Source organism: Carettochelys insculpta, chromosome 5 (genome assembly GCF_033958435.1).
Source record: "Carettochelys insculpta isolate YL-2023 chromosome 5, ASM3395843v1, whole genome shotgun sequence".
Taxonomy (NCBI): Eukaryota; Metazoa; Chordata; order Testudines; family Carettochelyidae; genus Carettochelys; species Carettochelys insculpta.
The window spans coordinates 23,700,294-23,724,537 of record NC_134141.1 but is presented as its reverse complement, the minus strand read 5'-3'; the positions used below and the strand labels follow the sequence as shown (position 1 = coordinate 23,724,537).

Here is a 24,244-nt window from a genome sequence, read left to right as displayed (position 1 = left end):
TCTACAGAACTGGAATTAATAATAGAATATGTTTTAATGTGTGGTGCTGGTCAGAAAGAACTACTCACGGCAGGAATCACAGCCTCCTCTGTTTGACTCAGCCTTCTGGTCAGGTCACTGAGGCAATTTCTAGATTGCTGAGAACTGTCAGCAAAAGATATACAAATTGCACAATGCATTTGCGTATCTTTTGTTGACAGTTCTGTTGGGAGAGGCTTTTCCGACAGTTCTCCCATCCACATGGGGCCAATTGTTGGAAAAAACCCTTCTGTCGAGACACGCCTTCTCCTCAGGGAACAAAACGTACAGGGATGTCCACAGAACGCTCCTGACTGGCAGATCTCCTCTGACAGATCTGCAGTCTGGAGTGCGCTCTGTTGACAAAACTTCCATCGATGGAAGCCTGCAGTTTAGACATAGCCTGAGTGCTTCCCCTTTTGGGTGAGGGATGGGAGAGGTGATGGAACACAGTAATTCCAGAACAAATTGTCCAAGGCAGTCCACTATCCTCTACCTTGTCTGTGCCATGTTCCCAGTATCTGGAGGGGAAACTGGGCCCATCTTCTACTCAGGGTTTCTGTGAAGGAGCCTTCTAATTTTCAGCCAAGGTCTGCAGTCCTATTCCTTGATACTTTTCCCTTGAGCCTTTTCCTACCTTTCAAGCTTCCTTCCTCATTTTGTCTCCCTGTCTCTCACCTCTCCTCTCGAGGAAAAACTGTACGCTGTCCTCTCTAGTCCTATCATACTCCTCTTCTCCCAGGTTGTGACTACAGGTTTCTTCCCTACAGTTGCCTACTGTTGTCAGTTACTTGGCTCCATCTAAATATCTCTGGTTCCTGTCTAGCTGAGCCACATGTCTGATTAATCATTCCCTGCTCTTTGCTCCTAGAGGTAACACCTAGAGTAAACTGGACCTAATTTACCATCTCAGAGCTGTGTTGAGGAGCAAAACTGGTGAAGTACAAGAGCCTTGGAAGAGTGGGAATTAGTTTTTCCTAATTTCCAATCCCAGCCTCTTTGCCATAGCATAACAGGACCATAAAACAGCTAGGTAACAATAACTTACCTGGGGACCTTGATTCACACCAGAAGACAGAGGATCACCGAGGACAATTTTCTTAACTCGCTCAACGCTCCTGTGGACAAACTCCTCATAAACAGGTTCTTCCACAAAAATCCTAGAGCCTGCTATACAACACTGACCCTGATGGTAGAACAGACCATGGTGTGCAAATTCCACAGCACTGTCCACTGCAATGAAATGAACACTTAATCAAATCTTCCTTGTTTACAGTCTCTACATATATGCATTTAAGTGTTCACAACATGAACTTTTAGAAAATCTGCTATGTCTCCCTTTCTCACTCCACCTAATTTTTAAAGCACAGATGATTAATTGCTCACATGTATCCAGTGATGCAATTCAAAAGACATATATGTATGCTACCCTTTGAAAAGTGTACATTTGACCACATGGTGCAGAATTTTCATTCCACATATTCTCATGATGCTGGGTCAACAATACCGAAAGGTATACTGAATTATTACCTTTCAGACATTCATATGGCTGAGTTAGCAGCACTTATGCCATTGGTCCAGAATCTCAGGGATACATATCCCAAACAGAAGCTAGTTTTGTACCCCACACTGATACTACCACCTGATACCAGGAAGTTCAATCCTTCCATGACTGTCTGAGCAAAGTCCTTTCTTCCAATTTTAAGTGAAATTTAAGTTAAACGTCCTGAGGCACACACAGCTATTGGACAAATGGAAAATATTGTTAACAAAAGTGATTTGGATACATTCCCTAAGACCAGGAAGCAAAAGAGGAAGGTCACAATAACAAAAGGAAAGATAAAAGAACCACTAACAATCAGCATCTGCAAATATGATATTAGGACTTTTCCCTCCAAGTTCCAGTGAAACCCTCTTCAGATTACTTTTTCCAGCAGCTTCTTTGATCAGTTTGCCAACCTAAAGCAAAAAAGAGAATTTCATCTAAATGGTTTCATAACAAAGTTCACAAAGCTTAAGTGTTGTTTCATCCCCAACTTTTACTTTTCCAATACAGTGAAGTTCAGGCTTGAAAGTGTTCAATATTAGAACTATTAAAAAGGCCCCCGAGTGTTACATCCCCCAGAAATTCCCCCTATCCTCAAACCAGAGGTAAGCCTCAACTGTAGCTGGTACGTCTGTGAAGGTTTATTCCGGGGCTACAACACATAGACACAGCATCTCCCTCAGCTACCAAGTGCCTGTCTTGGAGCAGCACTCTGTATAAGTGGCATCCCCCACCTCTGTATAACATGGGCCCTTGGAGGTAGAGGGCAGCAAGAGCTACAGCCAAAGTGAGCACCAGGGCTCTGATCTCCCACTTTCTCCCTTTCACACAGCCTTTCCTGCAGTTGGAAAGTCTCTTGAAGCACCATATGTGGGAGGGGAGCTGTGGGGCCCAAGGAGCTGTCTGCAGAGCCCACCTTTCCTGGTCCAACTTCTCTCTCTTCAGAGGGATCATAAAATCCTAGGGCTGTGAAAGAAACCTCAGGAGGTCATTGAATTCAGCTTCCTGCCCAAAGCAGGATCAACTGACTAAATCATCCCATCCACGATTTTGTCAAGCTGGGACTTAAAAACCTCTAAGGGTGGAGATTCCACCACCTCACTAGGTAACCCATTCCAGTGCTTCACCACCCTCCCAGTGAAATAGTTCTTCCTAATTTCCAACCTAGACCTCCTCCACTGTAACTTGAGACCATTTCTCCTGGCTCTGATGTCCATCATTACTGAGAACAGTTTCTCTCCATCCTTTTTAGACCCCCTGCTTCAGGAATTTGAAGGCAGCTCTCAAATCACCCCTCACTCTTCTCTTCTTCAAACTAAATAAACCCATATCCCTCAGCCTCTCCTCATAGGTCACGTGCTTCATCCCCCTGATCATTTTGGTTGCCCTCTGCCAGACCCTCTCCAATGCATCCACATTCTTTTTAGGTGGGGGTCCAGAACTGGAGGCAATACTCCAGATGTGTCCTCACCAGCGTTGAATAGAGGGAAACAACAGCTTCTCTAGATCTGCTGCAAATGCTCTTTCTAAGGCATCTCAATAGGCCTTGGCTACAAGGGCACACTGTTCACTCATATCCAGCCTCTCATCCACTGTAATCTCCAAGTCCTTTTCTGCTGCACTGTCACTTAGGCAGTTGGTGCCCAGCCTATAACAATGCTTGAGATTCTTCCATCCCAAGTGCAGGACTCTTCTTTTGGCTCAATCTTCCAACTTGTCTAGGTAACTCCCTACCCTCTAATGTAGCTATACATCCAACCTGAGGTAAGGAGGTCCAGAGGGGACTAGGAATATGGACAAGGCAGACACACCTCATGGCACCATTCTGCTTCCCCTCCCCAGATAGCATTATTAAGGGGGCTCCCTTGTGGTGTGTACTGGAGAAGGTAGGATGGTGATGTGAGGGACCGTGTGGTCACAGACTTTCCATGCGGCTGGATAATTTGAAGGAACTGTTAGTGTCCCACTTCATCATACCTTCCTGCATCCAGAACACCATCTCTCACTTTCTTGCTGCTAAGTTACACTGGGGTGGGGAGGGGGTTGTCACTGGTTTCTGGTCTGGCCTTTCAAGACTGCGAGTTTTGTGGGTTTTTCTCCACGCTCCTGGCACCAGCCACTGTCCAAAGCTGCACAGCAGCAGCAACCAGGAAGAATTATGTTACTAACTCCTCACTGAGCTCCACCAGGAAGCTGTGCCTCAGAAGTCATGCTAGATGGAGGAAGCAGCAGATTAGTTGCTGGACCTACAGGGAGACCGACCAGTTGGGATGTGACCTGTCTGGCACTCCTGCCAGCAAGTGGGGTTGGGCTGCATGGCCTTGCCCCACTCCACACATTTGGCACTCCTGGGGGGAGCAGGGGAAGCCCCCACAGGGTGACCCTTCCTCATGGCAGGAGCACTGGGCAGGCGGATTAGGGCAAGCCTCCCCCACCCATGCCTCAGCCCCACTTCTCTGGCAGGAGCACCAGGGTAGGGGTGAAAGAGTTGTGGAAGGGCTCCCCCTTGTTCTGGTCTAGGGCACCAAGCCACACAAACCCCTACTCTGCTTTTGGATGGAGGAGAAGGTGGAGGTGAGTTATTCTTCCTATAGCCTCAAGTCTCTGGGGAGGAAAAGCAGCTGTTGCAGAGAGTGCATATGGATCCTTTTTATAGGACAGGTGTGTTAACCTTTGGATGGTACACCCATGATTGATAAGTATATGCACTCTCTTACCACACTCCAATGGGGCACACTCCTATAAAAGTGCTCTTTAAACTTCCCACAGAAAATCCATACAGCATAATTAAATAATTTCCTTACTGCTATTAGCTCAAATATTAGCTCGGAGTTTCACTTTTTTTCCTGAAGTGAGGACTGGATAAATTATTCACCATCCTTTTTAAAATTACTGAATGGAAACATCATCAACACACTCTTCTTAGGTATCAACACCATCATTCATTTATGTCATGGTAAAATCCTATGGCATTAATGATGCTCTAAACAGAGGCCAAATTCTCTAAAATGTTTCACATAAGCTTAACTTTACACATGAAGAGTCTAACTGACTGCAAGAAAATCACTCAAGTTCACCCATATAAATAAATCTTTGCAAGATTTGGGCCTAGATTTCAAGTAGTTCTCCCTACCAAAATGCTGTTCTCAAAATTAAATAGCAGAAAACTCTATTTATTATATTTTCAAATTTATAAGGCCACCTCACTGCCAAAAAGATATGGGAATAATATTTGTAAAAAGAAGCCTTAAGAACAGTACTGTTAAGTTAGAACCAATTGTATCTCATTGCATTCCTTCATTTGAAGAGGCTCTCCTACAGTATAGACATTGTTTAGCTATGTTTGAAGTTTTCAATAATGAGCAAATCATTAAACAGACTTTGTTTAACAAAACAGCAGCCAAAACGTTAAAATAGTTATCTAATGCAAGCTAGCCACTAAATCATTTCTGAGATTCAGAAGAGCAGAGCGTTCTAGTTCATAGTTACTTGCATTCAGAATAATACCTGTGTAGAGCCTGTGAAAGACACTTTATCTATGTCCATATGATGAGCAATTGCTGCTCCAGCAGTGGGTCCAAAACCTGGCACAATATTCACGACCCCAGGTGGAAATCCAGCCTAAATTGTAAAAATCACCAGAATGGTGAGTAAATAATGAAGAATAGATGAACACTTCTGTTACTCTCATCAAATTGTTTCTGTTCTACAGCTCTGCAATAGTTTTTCTGGACCACCCAAGGAGTAATTTCCATCTCCAATTCAAACAGTTTCTTTTGCAGAAAAAATATCATGCTCCTATCTGTTGCAGACATTCTTTTGAAAGAACAGATTCCAATTTTCCAGAATAATTTCAGAATGTTTGTCAAATTAATTCAATATGTCCCTCCCCAGATCAGAAAATGTTTAATGGCATGGAAACTGGTTAATATCTTTTCTCAGGTTCGTGAAGGAGATTCCATTCATTTGACTGCTGCTTTAGAATGAGCTTCTGCTCCGGAAAGGGACTGTTAAAATGGTACTGAGGTATGCCCACACAGAACGGCCTGCTTCTTTCCTTTGGCCCAACCTGAGCTGCACATCTTCAGTGGGGGAAAGACTTCCAGGAGGGAGTGGGCCTGAATAGTGAGCAGCCATGTCCTGTATACCTAGGAAAAGTGCTGTTTAGCCTCCCTTCAAACATGTGTTTTTAACACTGTCCTGCTCCCAGAACAAAATTTGGCAGCAATTAAAAACCCATTGCGGCTCAGTGACTCCAACAGACATTTTCTCAGTTCCCCTAAATGCCATCCCAGCAAACTACCACTAGGATCCGAGAGTCAAACTGAGTAGCTTTCCTGCTCACGAATCCTCACTACTAATCTAGAGTCAACTGAAGTGCAAGGCAAGTTAAGTGAAGATGGGCTTCAATTGCAGAGAATGGATGTGCTGGGTTGCTGGCACTTGGTGGAAGCTTCTTTTTACTTTCCATGAAAGAAATATGGCAGACCTCCCCCATTCTCATTGTAGCAGAGTCCCTCCGTAGAGCAGAGCTGGGATTTTGAAATAAGATTTCATTTTGAGGCACCTAATAGTAAAATGTAACTCTCAGGCAGACCTGTTTCTTAAAGAATACTGTATTGCTGGGACACATACAGTTAGTGTACACATCTTAAAATAGTTATATTGTATTCCCTAACATAATGGCACTTTGCCCTGAATTAGCTTCCAGGCCCTACTACTGGAGGCATATTAAATTACAGCATAAAATATAATAAGACAGAATATAAGTAGGTTTTAAAATTAACTTTTTAGCTGTTTTTAGTGCTCATTAAAGGTGCAAGATTTATATTCAAGGCAACTGAAGCTCTCTGTTTGCCACAGAATGGGTCAGCAACAATGACCTTTCCATGCTACCTTAGATATGTGTGTCATCCCTGACCTAAAAGGCCCATCATGAGGGGGAACAAAATGGCAGTGCAGTAGCTATAAATCTATTCTGTCACTAGTTTCCATAATGTAATTGCCAGTGAGGGTATTAGTTAGTGCCAGCTGTGACTATGTAGCATTGTGAGGTGAACTCTTGTCCATGAAGACATGAACTTAGATCACCAATTGGTTTCACTTAGAACAGCTATCAGAGCAAATTTTGATACTCTGACTAGGCTCACATGTCAATAGGTGATTCAGGTGTGAAAGCAGAGCTGAGATGAATTTGGTTCACAAATTTGGACTCAGAAACAATCTGACAACTTTGATAAGAATTTGTACTTTTAAAAATTGCTTTATGTACCTTATAGCCTTATGTCCATCACCTATAGTCCACCCTGATATATTCAAACTTTAGATATACCTGAGCTTTCAACAGGAGAAGTATGGGTAGAAAAACCAAAACAAAATTAAAAATGGGTACACTTGATTTTTTAACATGAAAATGAAATCCTCTTCCTTTGCTTATTTCTACATTAAAGTTTCATAATATAAAATCAATTATAGCCCGTTAAACAGCAGCCCTGAGCTTTTGAATACAGTTGACTCATTATTGTAGGAATATTAACCTTATATTTACAGACAGACAGTACTTTGTCAGGGTAGAACTAAGTTAACTTCTCTTTTATATTGCTTTTCAATGGAGCCACCACCTTTACTTTTGGTGTTAAAAACACAAAAACAGATGAGATATTTTGAACTGTAAAGGCAATTCCCCAAAATTGTATTTTCTAGTAAATTTTTACTGTGTGTGACTCATTAAAAAGCAGCATTTGGGCTCTGGGCTCTCATCCACTTAATCATATTTTTATGTTTGACCTAAATGTTCTGTGGGCTGTATATGTGATAAGTCATTGTTATCAGGCAGAACACTAAAATGTGCGGAGTCAGTACTGCTAGTACGTGGGAAAGTTACTGTCCCAGTAATTACTGATATTGGTGGCAGTATTTACCTCTAACTGCCAGCTTTTAGTTTGTTTTATTGATCCAAAAGGAGGCAATTTAACCATATCACCACTCTTTTTTTGTACCCCTTCTACGCTTGGTGACACCCAGGAAGTAAAACTACTTTGAAACCACTGGAATGTTAAGGACAACTGTACTTGAGACATTATGAGACGGAGGAGGTGTCTGATACTTGGACATATTGTGGATGAGGTTTGTCTGCAGTCAAGCTGTTTAATATTATCTTCATTATTCATAAACTGAGGTGAACCAAATATGTGTTGAGTGAAATCACCTACTCAGATAATGATGGTAAACTAACCACCACTCATCTTCACAAGCTAATTGTTTGCTTTGAACTTCGAAAGATCTGATGCCATCATAACACACAGTCATTTGCCAAGAAATTTAGTGGTTTTTTTGCAGTAGGCTAGATTGAAAAATATGCAGGCTCTTTACCTTTCATTTGCTTCAGTGGTTTGAAGTAAATTCCATAGCACGCAGTTAGACATGCTGTTTACAATTTTGGCATAGTGCAAACTAGTTCTTACTAGTGTCCTGGCCTCTTAGCAGAGTGAAGTAGTCTGCTATGGTAAACTTACCTCTTTAATTAAAGATCCCATGTATAAAGCAGCCAGTGGAGTTTCTTCCGCTGGTTTGATGACTACTGTGTTTCCACAACAAAGGGCAGGAGCGATCTTCCAGGTAAACAGAACCAAAGGGAAATTCCACTAAAAGACAGATGAGAAGGTATCTCCTATACCTAATCATACTGAATTTGCTTTTCCTTCAGTAGTTGCATGAATTGTCACATTGGCTGCATAAAACCCATTGATTTGGGATTATGTGATTTCAGGGCACTCAAACTGGCCGTTAGAGATCATATGAGGCTGCAAACACCTAGTGCAACACAAGGAAAGCCTGACAAAAGTTGCCACTTTAGGGATGAAACTGGTGAGTCTTGCCATCACCTTCTCTCTATAAGGCCATTTCTCACCTGAACTGGCCTCATGACAGTGATGGGGTTGTAACTTGGGACCTCTTACCTCTGGGTGGCTTTAAGGGGGAGAGGCAGGGGCATTGTTTCAAGGAGCAGCTGGTTGGCTTGCTCCCTTGTTGTGTATCTCTGGAGACTCAACTGGTAGGTTTCTTGCCTCAAAAGGAAATCTGTTCAGAATCATGAATAGCCTCCACCTCACAACTTGCTGTAGCATGACTGTAATGTTCATTCTTACTTATTGCTGCTGGTGTTTGAAAACATTTACCTTCTACTATGGTTGGTATGTATGGCTACCATTGGGAATGAACATGGGGCATATAAAGAGTCTTTAAATCCTCCAAACAACACTGGAGAAACATCTCCTGGTGATGCTGCCGTAGGCAACATAGCTTGGGCAAGGTGAGCCAGCAATCTGTTCCTTTGAGCATACTTCTTGCAGGCAAGAAGTGCTGTATCTCTATACCCTTCTCTGACCCTGTCTGCAGGCACAATGTGCCAACTGGTCATCTCTGAAGATCTGTGAGGGGTGAAGTGGCCAATTAAGACACCAGAAGGTAATTGGAAATACACAACTTATAGAAGATGTTGCAGAGTGTTTTGTTTACTCTTTATTTGCCTGTATCCATCCACTCTTTGCCTCATACTTAAGACTGTAAGTTCTGTGTTTGCACAGCACTTAGCATAGCGGTTCCTCATCCATGACTAAGACTCCTAGGCACTACAGTAAGGAAATAATTAGTTTTACATTCTAAACTGTACATATTTAAAATTTGTGCTATATTTTATGAGGGATTGACCCTTTAACATGCCAAATACCTTCTGATTTTAACATAGTTCCTCTCAGGATCAGGTTCAGAAGCAATCTGGCCTGAGAGGGAAGGTTCTGATGGTTAAAGATCCAAACATTCATTCATGCAGAGATAATTTGGAAAGTAACCCCCATCAAATAAAAACATTTTTTTTTAACTGACAGGCCCCAACTTACAGGAATAATTTGGCCGCACACACCTATGGGCTCATGTCTTGTAAATGTGAAAAAGTTTCCATCTAAACAAGAGGAAAAAATAGTGTGCTCAGACAAAAGCTTTTGTAATAAACAGAGAATAAAGAAGACACAGTTTAGTTACCAAGCATAGCTATGTGTGTTGTATTATACATGATATTTTCCAAATGTTAAGTATGCAACCAAAAATACATCTGGATTTAATCTGGACCTTGCCTATGTGCCTCAGTGTTTGATTCTGCCCAACCTGGATGATATTTTTTTCTCCAATGGCAGCTCTGTTTCTGTATGTATGGTGAGACGGTCTCCTAATGAGGCGTGTAAAGTATACCCCATGAGCATTTTGAATTCCTTCTTCTCCACACTCCCCTTACCATGGAAGTGCTTTTTAAAAAGTTACTCACAATCCCAGGTATATATAAGACCTATTTTAGGATTAGATTTTAGGTGACATGGAATCCATTAAGTATAAAATCCTTTTGGTTTCAAATAAACATCTGATCCAGTAACCTTATATAGAGGTCTGTGTGATGCAAACATCTCTGAAGTTTGAAGTATTTAATCACTCTAGTTATCCCTAATTCCTCCTCCATTACAAATCTATTATTTTTTATAGAAAAGACAGGGGAGTCAAATTCCTGAGATGATCAATGGAAGGGGCAACAGAAGGGGCTTTGAGTTAAACCAGGTGAAATTCTTCCCTTCCCTTGTAGTTAGTCTCTTTCTCATCCACCCCAGATAATGAAATCATAGTAGGGCACCTCACTTGCTTCTGGTCCAGGCCATAGTTTTTACTGAGCAAAAGTAATTTCTTAAGATTTGGTTTCAAACAATGTTATGCTGTTATGTGTAACCTCTACCACTAATATGGCCACTTTAGAAAGTCCTTCATATTTACTTTCTTATGCAGAAACCAATACATCTGTAGTAAATAATATTGTTTAGTTGAATAAATAACACAAATATAAGTAAGTTATGTTAACCTTGCCAAAATGTGTAAAGGAGATGTCTGATAAGTCTTAACCAACCCATGTTAACGTTTATCTAAAATCTTTCCCAAGGCAAGATATTTTTCCATGTTACAGAATATTTAGCAGGAGGCAGTAAAACTGAGATCAGTTTTGCCCGGGAAAGACTTTCTCAAAACTACTCACCCATTGGAATTGTACGACCTTGAACTTTATCAGCCCAGCCTGCACAATAGCGTAAACTTCTAAGGCAGGCTCCTATATCCATGAAGTAGGCTGTGGAGAAAAGTTTTCCACCATCAATGGATTCCATTGTCTAGAAGTAAACAAATCACCCATGCATTAATAATGGCAACTATTTTTATACTTATATCTTGTTATATTGCTACTGGCTGTTTACTTTGTAGATTTGTAGTGGTGTTATATCACTTTCTAGAAGGCAAATCAATTTCTGAAGGAAGCAGAGCCACTGAATATCAATTTGGATATTTGAAAATGAGACATTTTCATAGGGTTTTACTCTCAGGGATTTATGCAGATAATTTGATAATGATATATTTTAAGTGATGAACATTCTGGGGATAAACATATTTCTGTATGTGAAGCTGCGCTAGTTTAGATTGAGTATTCTACTGCTATGTATAAAAAGAGCTCCATTCAGAAGCTCCTGTTTCAGCTGATATAAAAGGTTCTATAAATGCTAAGTCAGTAAGCCTTCTAAGTCTGCACTAGCTTATTTAGAGCTGGTGAGCCCTCCTTAATATGACCAAGGAAAGCAGAGGCTCACACCAATAGCAGTGCCACCCAGGTGCCTTTATAACAATGCTATTGTGGTTCTTAACTACTGAGCGGACCTTCCATGGACCCTTAACGAAAGAGAGACTAATATGCAAATAATATGAGCAGGGTTACATTGAGGATGACTCCCATGGCAGAATGGTATCCAAACCAAACCAAAGTCTCCCAGTCTGCATATGAGAGGCCTGCATACAGGAGGAGCTTTTGATGGGGGAAATTTCAGCATGGACAAATAAATACCTCCTAAATGATGGATTGTCTTTTGACAACATTGTTGATTTGTGTTTTTCCCATCTGGCCTTACTTACTGCTTTTTTTGCCATTTCTGATGAAGCTGGGCCCAGAACATACAAGCAATCTCACAGAAACACCTGGTAGATGGCAGATTCCCATATGGACATATAAAGTGCAGAGGTTGGAGTTAAACCTCTGAAGGTTGAGAGATTTCACTGATCAGTCAAAGACTTTAAGCTGAGCAAATGTGTACGTGCATTGCTGAAGGAGGGTACAAAAACACTGGTTATTTAAACATGCCATTCAGCAATACAAAATGATCAAGTCAGAGACTTGGCTGAAAACAAATGCTAACATGGCCTGATTTTAAGAAAGCCCAAGCATTAACAGAAGTTCAACACTAATGCTGAGTCCTTTGAAAATCAGGGCATAAATATAACACCACCTTTTACCTTCTCTCTGTAAACACTTTATACTTACAGCTAAGATGAGACGATCTCTTTCAACTAAGTCAGCAAGTTTATATAACAGCCTTCCCCGTTCTGAGGCATCCATTGTACGCCATGGCGACCCAAGCTGAAAAGCTTTTCTTGCTGCTTGAACAGCTTTGTCTACGTCCTCCTGTATGTGAGCAACATGGAAATTATTTGACTGATATTCAATTTTGTCATCTAATCCTATAGGTTGTTTCCATTTGCATAGCACCTTGGGCTAGGAGTTTTGCAGAAAACATACAAGATGTCAACCTTGCTGCAAACTGCTTACAGACTAATTAGCAGAGAACAAACATTTTATATCTATTTTTCAAACATGTTCACTATCACTTGAAAAGTTTCCCTGTTGTAAGAAGTGATATAGGACAGCTGAAGTCTCAAAGCCCATAAATGAAAGTATATTAAAGAACTCCACTTTTAAGTCTAGATTTTTCAAAACACTAGCCCCCATTTTAGCACCTGAGATTATTTACAGGGGTAACAATCTCTTTCAGTGTCCAGATGACTGCCTGTACCCACAACATGAGGCACCTAACCATCTAATGAGGCTTAACTTTTGGACATAAGACCCTCACAGGCTTGGTTAAGGCCAGATTCAAAATATGTCTCTTAAAATTTTCATATAATGAACATAAATGCATTTTTGGAACACAAATCATCTTTAGTTTTAATAGTAAACTCAGGAGCTAAGCCCCCTTAGTCCTGGAAGTATTTGATAAATTGACCAGGTTTTAATTGGAAACCCTAAACACTCTACAGCCTTAGCATTGTCTCTATATTAAACATGTTAACTTGTCAGCCTACAGCAGTTTTTATAATGCTGTTTATTATTAATCTTTTGGCTTTCACAAAAATAGAGCAATGTATATTTCACCATATGAAATTATATCTAAATAGAGGGCATTCGAGGATAAAAAAAGAAGCAATTAAAGACCCGATGACACATGATTTTCAGTATTTGGGATCTTGCTGTACTTTGCACATCTTGCTGCTCCTTTTTCACCTAACATACAAATAAGAGATTCAGTTCATCCCTATTTTAAAAAGCATATTTCTAGAAAAAGTAGAAATCTTGTCTGTGTAATTTGGATTATCAGTTTCAGCAACTATTTCTGAAATTTTGTCCTAAGCTGTGATTTGGGTAATTCTTCTCTCACAGTGGTGTAAACCAAGAGTAACTCCACTGAAGTCAACACTAGATAAAGTTGTTAAGAAAAGCAAAACAGGCCATTTTTTTAAATTTATAGCTAACTGATACACCATGATGCTTGGATGACTTAATGCAGGACAAATCATGCCATGAAAATCCCAGAACGCAACAAAGTTACAGCAGGCCTGCTATGCAAGCAACATGTAGTGGGTACTTACCATCACAGCACAGACAGCTTCTCTGGGGCTCTCTGCACCCAAGTCAGAATGAGGTTTGGGGGCAGTATTAAGGGAAAGAGTGTGTGGAGCTGGTGGATTCATGACCACATGTTCTGCTGACCAGTCCCACCTATGTGGGAAGGCACAATAGCTCCTGGGAATATTGCAGTTACACTAAGCTCAGAGATAGTTCTGTTAGTATTTTGTAGGCTGATGAAGACGATTCCTTCCCCTGGGTACCAGTGGAGAAACCACATGCATAGCCCACATGGGCTGTATGCTGAACAGGGAAAAGGATTTAAACCCAAAATGAACATCCATAATTTATCTGTCACAGATAAAAGAACCCAGTATACACTGAATGATGGAATGGACCCCACATACTGAGCTAGACCCAACATTTTTCTGCAAGTGTTAAAAAACGACAACTGCTGATAATATTGGTCGTATACATCACCCCTTCGCTCAGCATGAACACTAGGGGTGATGCACAGCAGAAGGTGGGAACATCCACGCTGAAGTCTTGCAGCTGCTCTGCAATCTCAGCTCACTGGCTGAAGTAGCTTCATGTACCTTTAGGCTATGGCTCCAGTGTGGTTGCTATTTTGGGATACATTTGTATCCTGAAATAGCAACCCTGTGTCTAAGGGCTGCGCCTGAAATAGCAGCGCTATTCTGAGCATGGTATGCTGTTTCCTCTACTCCTTGTCATGAGAGGGGTAGTGGAAACTTGGAAATAGCTGCTTATTTTGAGCTTTGGTGTCATGAGTTATTTTGAGTTATGGCTACAGTGTAGCTGTAACCTTAGTGTGGTCCTGCTTTGAGAGACAGGATTGAAATATCTGCACAGTGGCAGAGCCTCTTTCTCACTTTCACAAACCCACAGCCTATCTGATCTGCATATAAGCCAATAGGGATTTGTGTGTGCTCAGTACCTCTGCTAGATAGGCTACTTAGTTAAGGGCCTATTAAAATGTTGGCCTCGACCCACGTTTCTCAACTTTTTTTTTACAAAGTACCCCCTTTAAAAATTATTTGTAATGCCAGACTTCTCTTGCGTACCCTTAAGGGTACACATACCACCAGTTAAGAAACGTGGTCCTAAGATAATCTGATGTGTTGAAACAAGTGCAATTCGACCTTTCCAGGTTACTGTACCCTTTTCAGGGATCAGATTTGTTTTGCATACCACCAAGTTACACCTCACTTAAAAACTACTTACTTGCAAAAATATCGCAGAAGACTGCTCCTGAAAACTTGCTGACCTTCCACCATCTTATCAAATAAATGAAGTGAAATAGAAATATTGTACTTACATTTCAGCTTAAGGTATATGAAGCAGTAGAAAAAACAAGTCATTGCCCGAATGAACTTTTAGATTGTACTGACTTTACTAATGTTTTTTATGCAACCTGTTGTAAAACTAGGCAAATATCTAGATGAGTTGAGTGCCCCCTGGAAGACCTCTGTGTATCCCCAAGGGTATACAAATCACTGGTTGAGAAACACTAGTGTAGACTATTTAAAATTGATTCAAATCTGTATCATATTCTTATTCTAATTCTTTGTGGTTCTAATCGCATATGGAATATGCAAAGCAATGGAATGTGCAGAGCTGGTTAAAAAAATTGCAAATATGTTCAAGAAAATTTACATCATATTCTGAAGAAGTGGGTCTGTTCCACAAAATTCATCACCTAATAAATTATTTTGTTAGTCTTTAAGGTGCTACTGGACTGCTTTTTTTGTTTTGATATCATGTTAATTAAAATTTAAAAATTCTCCTGTATGCTCTATTAGATATTAGTGACCTAGAAAACCTGTATAAACATAATAATGCAGCTTAATTTTACTGTGTCTATCATGTTATAATCTATATATGATAAAATGCTTCTATTTTTCAGGTATAATTTCTATTACATAGTCAAAATAGCTAATTAGAATTCATAAAACCAGAAAGCTAAAGTTAAATTCAACTAATTAAGCCCTGTGAGCAAAAAATATAAAAGCTTGCCTTCTCGGTTATAGGAGACTAAAGTTAATATAGAAATTTTCTCCAAGGATTGGAGTACAGGGATGACAGGGATGGACTTACTTGGTTTCTTTTTCCTTTTTTTTTTACACTTGTTATAAATGTGCATTTACTTTACATTTCACTGACTATTTGTTAAATAAATGTACTCCTGCTTTATTATTGCTAGAGGCCTTCTGGATTAGTAAGCATAGCCTGAAAGAGCCATCTTACTGAAAGGAAAACAGTTCCCACCCACATATATGTCTGTGTTTTGTAATCCTCACTTTAAAAAAAATACCACTGAAAGGCAGTGTATAGCTCTTTGTTAGCACTATTGTAAACACAAATTAAATTCCTAAAAATCTCTTGGCTCATTATCTAAAGACTAGACTAAAATATTAGGTTTACAATGACTGTTTAATTTAGTAGATTTGCACATTTCACTGAACAAATTAGTTAATAGCAGTTGTCATTACACATTAGTTTACAAAACTACTGGACATGAAGCAAACCTGTGTGCTGAACAGCATTATCTCATTACTTAATGAGTTGTTAGATTGCTTGTAAAGAATAGAAGCTACAAGAGTTCCTAATGTTACATGAACAGTTGTGGGTCACAAGTAATTGAATTTGAAGTTGATCAAATATCAGGCCAACCTGATTTGCAATGTAACTTGATTTTTAACAATTAAAAAGAGAAATAAAAGGGTAACATTTCACACTAAAAATATCCAGAATGCCAGTGAGATACAATTGGACAATTGAGAGTCATTATGAAATTCTTTGAGTAAGGAAAAAAGAAATGAAAACTGAAGACACAGCTACAATGAGCATCAGCCACAGACCCACTGGACTTGAGAAGGACAATAATGAAAAAATCCAATACCAGATTTCATATGGCCAGTTTTACCAGGTTTTTAAGAACACTTGTTATAGGCATGCATTTGCTTTATATTATCTTGAGCATTTGCTCAATATATGCAATCACGCATCCTACGTCACACATCCTCCTGAGGTATTTGAAACTGTTTGTAAACATTCTCTTGAAGAACTTTATCTAGCCATCTGTGTTACAAGAAATAGATCCAAACCTACATAGTAAAAGATGTTCCAAACATCACCAGGTATCATATAATCAGCCCTTGTGCTTGGACACCTATCAAACAATCACACTTGGACCTGAATCCTAGCATCAAATCCATGGTGGAGGTATCTGGTAAAGTACTGAAATCAGTAACTTAGAAGCCACAGAATTTTGCCATAGATAGAATATTTATGCTGAATCTTGCCCTACATTAGTGCCAAATGATTACCAGAAGGGGATGGGAAGCTGAGCAGTAGGGGCACTGCACTGTGCTCTGATGTATTCAAAGGCTGAATGCATAGTAAAATAAACAAATTATTTGGTCTAATAAAAAGCAGTGAAAGTGGGAGAAATCAGAGAAAATTAAGAAAGGGGGCACAAAGGCTGACCGTGAAGGGTTTTTTGTAACTGTAAAACTATGGTACTGTTGGCCAGGAGCCATGTGACTTTTTAAAATTCTGGGCCCAGGGGCAGTTGCCCCCTCTGTCCCCTTGCTCCCACATCAGTTGTCCTGGTCATGCCCATTTTATGAAGAGTTTGACTGGAAACAGTGAACTGTGGGGAGGGGAGGTGGAAATGTTGTCCATTTACTTATCTGGTGCATGTCAGTTAGAAGTAGTCTGGGTAATCCATAGGTGACAAAACTGTTTGTGCCAGATTTGACTGGAGTTTGAAATTTTGTCTGGAAATGTGGTGGGGGAGTGGAGCAAGGGGGATAAGGGGAATAGCTGTGGAGTTCTGGGTGTCTGCATGCAAGCTAAGCCAGTTAAGCAATAGTGTTGTGGATTCAGTTGTGAATTCTGATCCAAACTCTTCTTGAAGCAGGGACTCCAGAGGCGTAGTCGCATTTCAGATAAGGGAGTATCTGCCTGGGCCAGCTAGTCAGCCAGTTCTACTCACAGATGTACTCTTCTGTCACTATACATATACTACAGCTGCATACGCTTCAGATTTTCCACCAGCAGATTGGAAGAGCATCGCCCTTTCCCAGGCAGGCAAAATGAGGACTGTTATGTCCTCCAAAATGTGGAAGGCCTGAAATGGCAGTGAACACTTGTGCGGCTCAGTCACTAATACTAACCCCCACCCACTTGCAAGGCTATGTAGTTCTATATTTTTTAGAAAACAAAAACAGCTTTCAAATATTAACATTCCATTGTCCTTGCACTGTTTCAGGCCACTCGACCTCTTCTGGCTGCCAAACCTTCACAGATCACTCATATGGCGGCAGAAGCCTGGGCCAATGTGCCTCCACAGACTGTTTCAAGAGGAATTGTTTCTATGGTGAACATATGGTTGAAATTCTGGAGCGGACCAATAAGAAGGTCCAGCACCAAAGATGGAGGGACTTGCAGCAAGAGGAAAATCATGGTCAGAGGCAAGAGGAAGACTGAGGCTGGCTGCACAACTTGGCTATGTCTATACTACAGCTATCTTGCAAAAGAAGTCTTTCTGGAAGATCTCTTCTGAATGAACTTCTTTTGAAAGAGGGCATCCATACACAAAAAAGTGGGTAAAAAGCGTGATCTGCCCTTTTGATAAAGAGCATACATACAGCCCCCACTCTTTCAAAAAAACAGGGTAACGATTGAAAAATCAGGCACCATGAGGCCTGCTCTTTTGAAAAAAAGGTGCCCACAGAGTGCTTACAGACATTTTCTTTGGAAATAAGTTTTGAAAGAGGGTGCTCTTCCTGAGCAGGAAGGTAACAGCACTTTCAAAAGGAACTCCATGTTTTTTCAGTTTATTTTTGGAAGAATGCTTTTTGTGTGTAGATGCTTTGCTGGATATTTTGAAAGAGCCCCTTCTTTCTAAAAATATTTCAAAAGAACTTGCTAGTGTAGACACAGCCCTTCAGGGCAGGAATTCATAATGGGAGCAGGCACTTGCTTTATAGTTACTGGAAAAGGAATGGTGACCAAAAAAGGAGGACAGATGGCAGCAGAATATCACTGATATCACTAATGGCTGCAAGAGTATTGGCTCCTGCTGCATCATTCACACCAGAGCTTGCGTCTCTTGTGTGATACCTTATGATGCACTCCAGGAATAGCTGGGGAAATTCCATGGTTGACTAGACAATCTGCCCCCTTGAGCGAGTGGGCAGGGCAATTTTGCTTCATTCTGTCCTCCATATTGACCTCCCCTCCTAGATGCCACTTTCCCTTAGCACCAAGCACATGGAAAAAGGGAACCAATGGAGAAGGAAAATAGGGGTGGGGCTGCAGACATGCAACAGCAGGGGGTTTCCATCTGCTCTTTTTCATACACTTTTTAAAAGGTTCTGTTGCAACTGGTGTTTTGGTGTGGTAGTGGTAGCTGGCCTTCCAGGCAATGGGTTAATGTACTTTTCTCATACGTATTTATAAGCTTTTTATTTAATTAGGAATGTGTCCTGTTATCACTGCATTGCGCCACACACTGCGTATTTCAAATAATCAAGGTAAATGATAATAAGGAGCAATTGGGGATTAAAGTGCAAACACTGGTCCTCCAAGCAGTTAGGTACCTCAAGCCATACTTTAATCACTTCCTTATGTCAGTACCTGCTGTGAATCAACCTCCTGACTCCCATTTGGGAATGGTCATAAGTATATTGCATGACAATCAACCTCCTGCTACCTCTCCAAGCACTGAAATCCTCACTATCAGTGAATCCCATACACCCACACCAGCAAGCACATTCACAAAAGTATTATTTTCCTTCTTTTATTGGGCCATGCATGTCTATAATGTGGGGACACAAGTCCTCCCTGTCTTCTGCCTAGGTGCATCCTGCCACAGCAGTGATGGGTATACTTTTAGTGTGAGTGAGCTGATTCAATGGTTTCTAGCTGTCACCAATCCATTCAAGAGGAAATGGCTCATTTCTGGTTTTGCAAAGATTGTGAAGAGCACAGCAAGCTGCATTAATCTAGTTCTGGATTATGTGTGCCTTGGCAGTAATGTAGACACTGAAATCCACATAGTCATAAACATCTCCAATGCAATTTCAATCTGCCAAACGCACTTTCAACAACCATTCTGCACAGAGAGTGTAATAAAACCACCTTTGGACAAGGTCTCTGAAAGCAGGGTACAATTCCATAAGCCAAGGCAAAAGCAAGTAATTTGGGTCCTCGGCATGGACAGTAACTCCATCGATGACTGTCATTTGGTGGGGATAGTGTTCTTGCCTGTTCAAGAATGTAGACTCCTGATCAGCGCCCCAAACCCAAAAAAGGGAGGGGCCTGGCTTCTGGTCATCTTACGGGTTTAGGATAATTGTGCTATGATAAGCCTAATAAGCATTTCTTCATGGCTGTTGACTTAATGTGAGTTATGAATATAAAATGAAAGTAGGACTGGGTTCTTAGTATTAAAACAGGTGCAAAATATTCATAATGAAATGTGAAAGCTCTGAAAAATCATGTTTTCTGCATTGTGTCATTAATTTCACCACACATCTACCCACTTATAGCCACAAAAATCACTATTTGTAGAAAAGCTTCTCTAAATAAAAATAGGCCAATTCTGAGGCAAAAAGGAGGTTTTAAATGAGAAAATGTTATAGAAACAGAAAAAATGTGTGCCTGCACATGTGTATGTATAAATGCATGCTCATGAATGACCAGACAGAACAGGAAATAAGAACAAGTATTTGCATGAACGAAAACGTAAGCAGATAAAATCGGTGACTTTCCCGCAGGTTTAGGAAAATGTTTTTCTACAGTTGTCAGCTAGAAATAGAACACTTGTATCACTGGCTTTTTTTTTTAGAGAGTTCATCCAAAAATGTGTCTGCTTATCAGTTCTAAATCTATGTAAACAAAAGAGCCTACTGTACTGAAAAATATAACCCTATACTTGATCATGTGCACTGAAACTAGATAGTAACACCAGGGAAAGTATTCTCAAAGAGAAAATTATCTAGAAGTATAAAAATCTAGGAGCTCTGCTCATGAGTTCTTATGGTTCCAGTCCAGATTTTTGAAGTTACTATATACATGTGCTTTTTTTTAATACATGGCAAAATAAGTATATTTGTCTCCAGCTAGTACCACGTTTGCAATCCTCCCATCAAATACCAACAGTTAAAGCAATGTGTGAGCCAGCTCAGTTTTGCTGAAACTGATGCTGTTGATTCAGCAGGTGGCATTCATCACTGTGAATCTGTATTATATCAGTTCCCCACTGCATTACAAGGAAGCAACATCAAGGAAGTGCCATCACTCAGAAAGGACATGCATACAGACTTATGACCACTTGTTAGCAAAGAGTCCCTGGCATTTTATGTAAGAGTTGCATGACTAGCATGGCCAAATACTAGCATGGGTGACTTTTGTAAGAGTATTTACATAACACATGCTTACTGTGAATGGAACTGTTAAGAAAGCCTTTCATATTAGGCAAAACTTTGAAATATGTCAGCCAGTGGTGAATTTGTGGTATCCCAGTTAGTTTCATGGTATTACCTGTATCTTGAATACAATATTATCTTCCCTGAACGAACAATTAGAACAAGGAGCATGGCATCATGGAAAGAATGAACTCAGAACTAAATGGCGAGAATAATGGTAAGCTGAATAGATTGCATAAAAAAAGCAAATTTATGGCAAAACTATAAAAAACCTACCTTGTCTCCTTCTTCTACTTCACAAATTTTATCTCCAGTTGCAGGGTTATAGACGGTGAATTTTTTGCCACTAGCTGAATCATGCCATTCATTATTTATAAATATCTGCAAGGAAATAAGGAAACAATGAATAGAACGTCACCAGTAGCACAGATCTAGTTGTAGTTTACTACCTGTTACCATAAAAAAATTGACATAGTATCACATAATTGCTGAGAGCTATCCAATGATCCTTTTTGTTTGTTTGTTTTAAGTCCTATATCAGTGGTGTAACCAACCAGCCTCGGGTTCCCCAGAAACGAGGCTGCACCCAGAAGGCGAGTGCTATATTTGGTTTATTAAAAGCGTGACACCTGTGACGGGAGCCCTGGAAACGCCGCAGTCACCAGTGGGGGAAAACCCGATGCGTCAGAGCTTCGCTTGGGGGAGAGGCTCTGTAGCAGGCCTCCTAACACTAACTAATAAAGCTTAAACTCATTTACATAAGATTGCTTAAACTTGCCTATGCATTACTCTTACTATCTCTTGTGGCCTACTGCCAGCGTAGCCTTGAAGTTTTGGAAATCGTACTTTGTTTTGCAGCTGTCCACCTTGGCAGGATTATTTGTTTTGCAGCTTTTCACCTTGCACAGACTGGTCTGTTTGGAATTCTCCTGAGGGTTCACAGAGGGGTTGGACTGTATTCACAACTGTCACAATGTCTTCTTGCACCCTACAAGTGGGAAACGGGCCCCTTGGAATTTTGAGGAGTAAATATGGATAGATAAATGTAGAATTTTAAAGAGTTTGAAAATTTAAGTAACATTCACCTATGCTTTGAGTAATCATCAACGGGGTAGGGATGACAGATGGAGTCATGCAGCAGTACATTCTCTAGTCCTCCTCTGCTGGCATACAGGGGTCCCCTTTGGGAACGGAGGTGTGCCCTGCGCAGGCAATGTCAACTCCCTATATAGGCCTCCTGCAATCTTGTTTTCCTCTTGCCTGGCAGAACCCCACAGGTTTCACTGCCAGACAAGCTATTGTGCCTTAGAGGCAGATTTGTCACCCAACACAGAGGTTCTCAAACTTTTTTTTTCCTAAGACCCTCTCCCACTGCCCAACATGTTATAAAATCTCCATGGCCTTCCTCTGCCATAAAAACTTGTATTCTGCTTATAAAAGCCAGGGCCAACAAGAGGGGATGGTATGAAGGGCAATTGGCACTGGGCCAACAGCAGGTCCTGTAACCCTGAGAAGAAGGGCTTTGAGGCCTGGGTTTCAGCCCTGCACAGTGGGGCTTTGGATTTCTGCCCTGGGCCCCAGTGACCCTAATGCTGGCCCTGCTTGGTGTACTCCCGAAACACGCTGATGGCCTCCCAGAGGGCTCTGTACCCTTGGCAGAGGACTGCTGACCTAACAGAAGATGACAAACACCTGAGTTATAGTAGATGTGATGTTTTGCAGAGATCAGTGTTATTTATCTAGCTTTTCTTTTATTTCCTTTCAAAAAACATATACCTCTGAAATGAAAGACACCACTAAAGAGCTGGGTCCAGTTTAAAGAAATCTACAACAAAGAAGAAACCACTGAGGCATAGAGCAAGAGCCAAAAGATGTGGTTTGCACACTCTTCTGCTTCCATAGCACAGGAGAAAAACAAAAAGGAACACTAATCTGTGACTCTATTTCAAATCCCTCTGGCCTGTGGATTGGTACTTCATTAAATACGATCCCAATAAGACCTTATTTAAAAGCAGAAATGTAATGCTGTTAATCTTTTACAGGAACTAAGGGATATATTTCATTTCATGGAAGATTATCTGCAGATCAAGAGGCATTTACTGCTGTGATTACAAAAATGACACTGCTTCTTTAGCAAAATCATGAATTGTCTCCGTAGCTATCAGATAGATTTTAAAGACCCATTGCACACACATTTAAAAATGCATGCAACAATGTGGAAAACTTATTAAAACTGTTTTAAATGTTATAGAACTATAATTTATTGTATCATTTAAGTTGTGCAATGTGATATATCTTAAGCATACAGGGTCAAATTCCATTCTCTGCTGTGTGGGAGGAACCCTGCTGACTTTAAAGGGTTACACATTATTCACTGAGAACACAATATGGTGTACAGTAACTTGTGTCCATGTTAATTCTAGAGTATTACAGCTGTATAGTGAAACACAGTCTATAGTTAAGACTGACTGAGTGTTTTCATTCCAAAGGAGTCCCACTTCCTTCCAGTCACATTTGAAATTCCAAAGCACAGTGGTTCTCAAATGTTAGCAATCAAAGGATCCCGTTTTGATTTAAAATGTTTGTAGACTCCCCCTGGCAAGTCACCTTTACATTTTTCTCAAGGATGTTCAACCCTTTACTCCACTTTTTCTCTGTTCTGCCTCACCTCTCCTGCCCTACTCTTCACTGCTCCTTGTGTTCCCTACCTCACCATCTGTTCTGTGGCACACAGGAGGTGCTGGGAGGGAGGCAGAAGTGTTGATGAGCCCTGAACATGTGTTGCAGATTCCCCAAGGGCCCATGGACCCCAGTTTGAGAACCTTGTAGGGCATGATAAAAGGCTTCAGAGCCCTACATCATCACACAGTAGCTGTGTTCTGCACACACACTGAGAATATCCTCCTGTTGTCTAGCAAATGTTTGGGTATGACAGAATTTCTTTGTTTTTAGGGGTGCTGGAACAAATCTCAGTGGTTTGAGCATTAGCCTGCTAAACGCAGGGTTAGGACTTTAATCCTTAAGGAGGCCATTTAGGGTTTGAGGCAAATAGATTTAAATAAAAAAAATCTGTCAGGGATGGTGCTTGGTCCTGCCAAGAGGGCAGGGACTGGACTCCATGACCTCCCAAGGTCCCTTCCAGTTCTATGAGATGTGTATGTCCAGTTTGTACAGTGGACAGTGCTGAATACCCTTGAAGCTCTGCATATGGCTATGTCTACACTACAGGGTTTTGTCAGCAAAACGACTGTTTTGCTGACAAAACTCATGGCGTGTCCAGATTCCCAAGGCATTCCGTTGAAAGTAAGTTGACAGAACGCTGCATTTTTGTTGACAGCCGTACCTTGCTCCCCACGAGGAATAATGCCTCTGACAGACAGCCTGTTTGGACATTCCAGGGGGCCCCACATTGACAGACAGGGATTCCAGTACACCGGGCAGCCCTGTCTGCTGTGCTTCCAGTTG

The 24,244-nt window shown here is 40.8% G+C and overlaps 1 protein-coding gene across 1 annotated transcript in view; it reads right to left on the bottom strand.

The window, feature by feature from the left end:
- Positions 1 to 24,244, bottom strand: part of ALDH1A1 (aldehyde dehydrogenase 1 family member A1) — a 49,859-nt gene that overhangs the window by 12,802 nt on the left and 12,813 nt on the right. Inside the window, exons 2-9 of the mRNA XM_074994070.1 lie at positions 21,056 to 21,160; positions 11,961 to 12,101; positions 10,635 to 10,764; positions 9,463 to 9,524; positions 8,080 to 8,208; positions 5,072 to 5,185; positions 1,875 to 1,977; positions 1,067 to 1,251 (exon numbers count right to left, since the gene is read on the bottom strand). Of these exons, the coding sequence (XP_074850171.1) occupies positions 1,067 to 1,251; positions 1,875 to 1,977; positions 5,072 to 5,185; positions 8,080 to 8,208; positions 9,463 to 9,524; positions 10,635 to 10,764; positions 11,961 to 12,101; positions 21,056 to 21,160 (969 nt within the window). The remainder of the gene's footprint in view (positions 1 to 1,066; positions 1,252 to 1,874; positions 1,978 to 5,071; positions 5,186 to 8,079; positions 8,209 to 9,462; positions 9,525 to 10,634; positions 10,765 to 11,960; positions 12,102 to 21,055; positions 21,161 to 24,244) is intronic.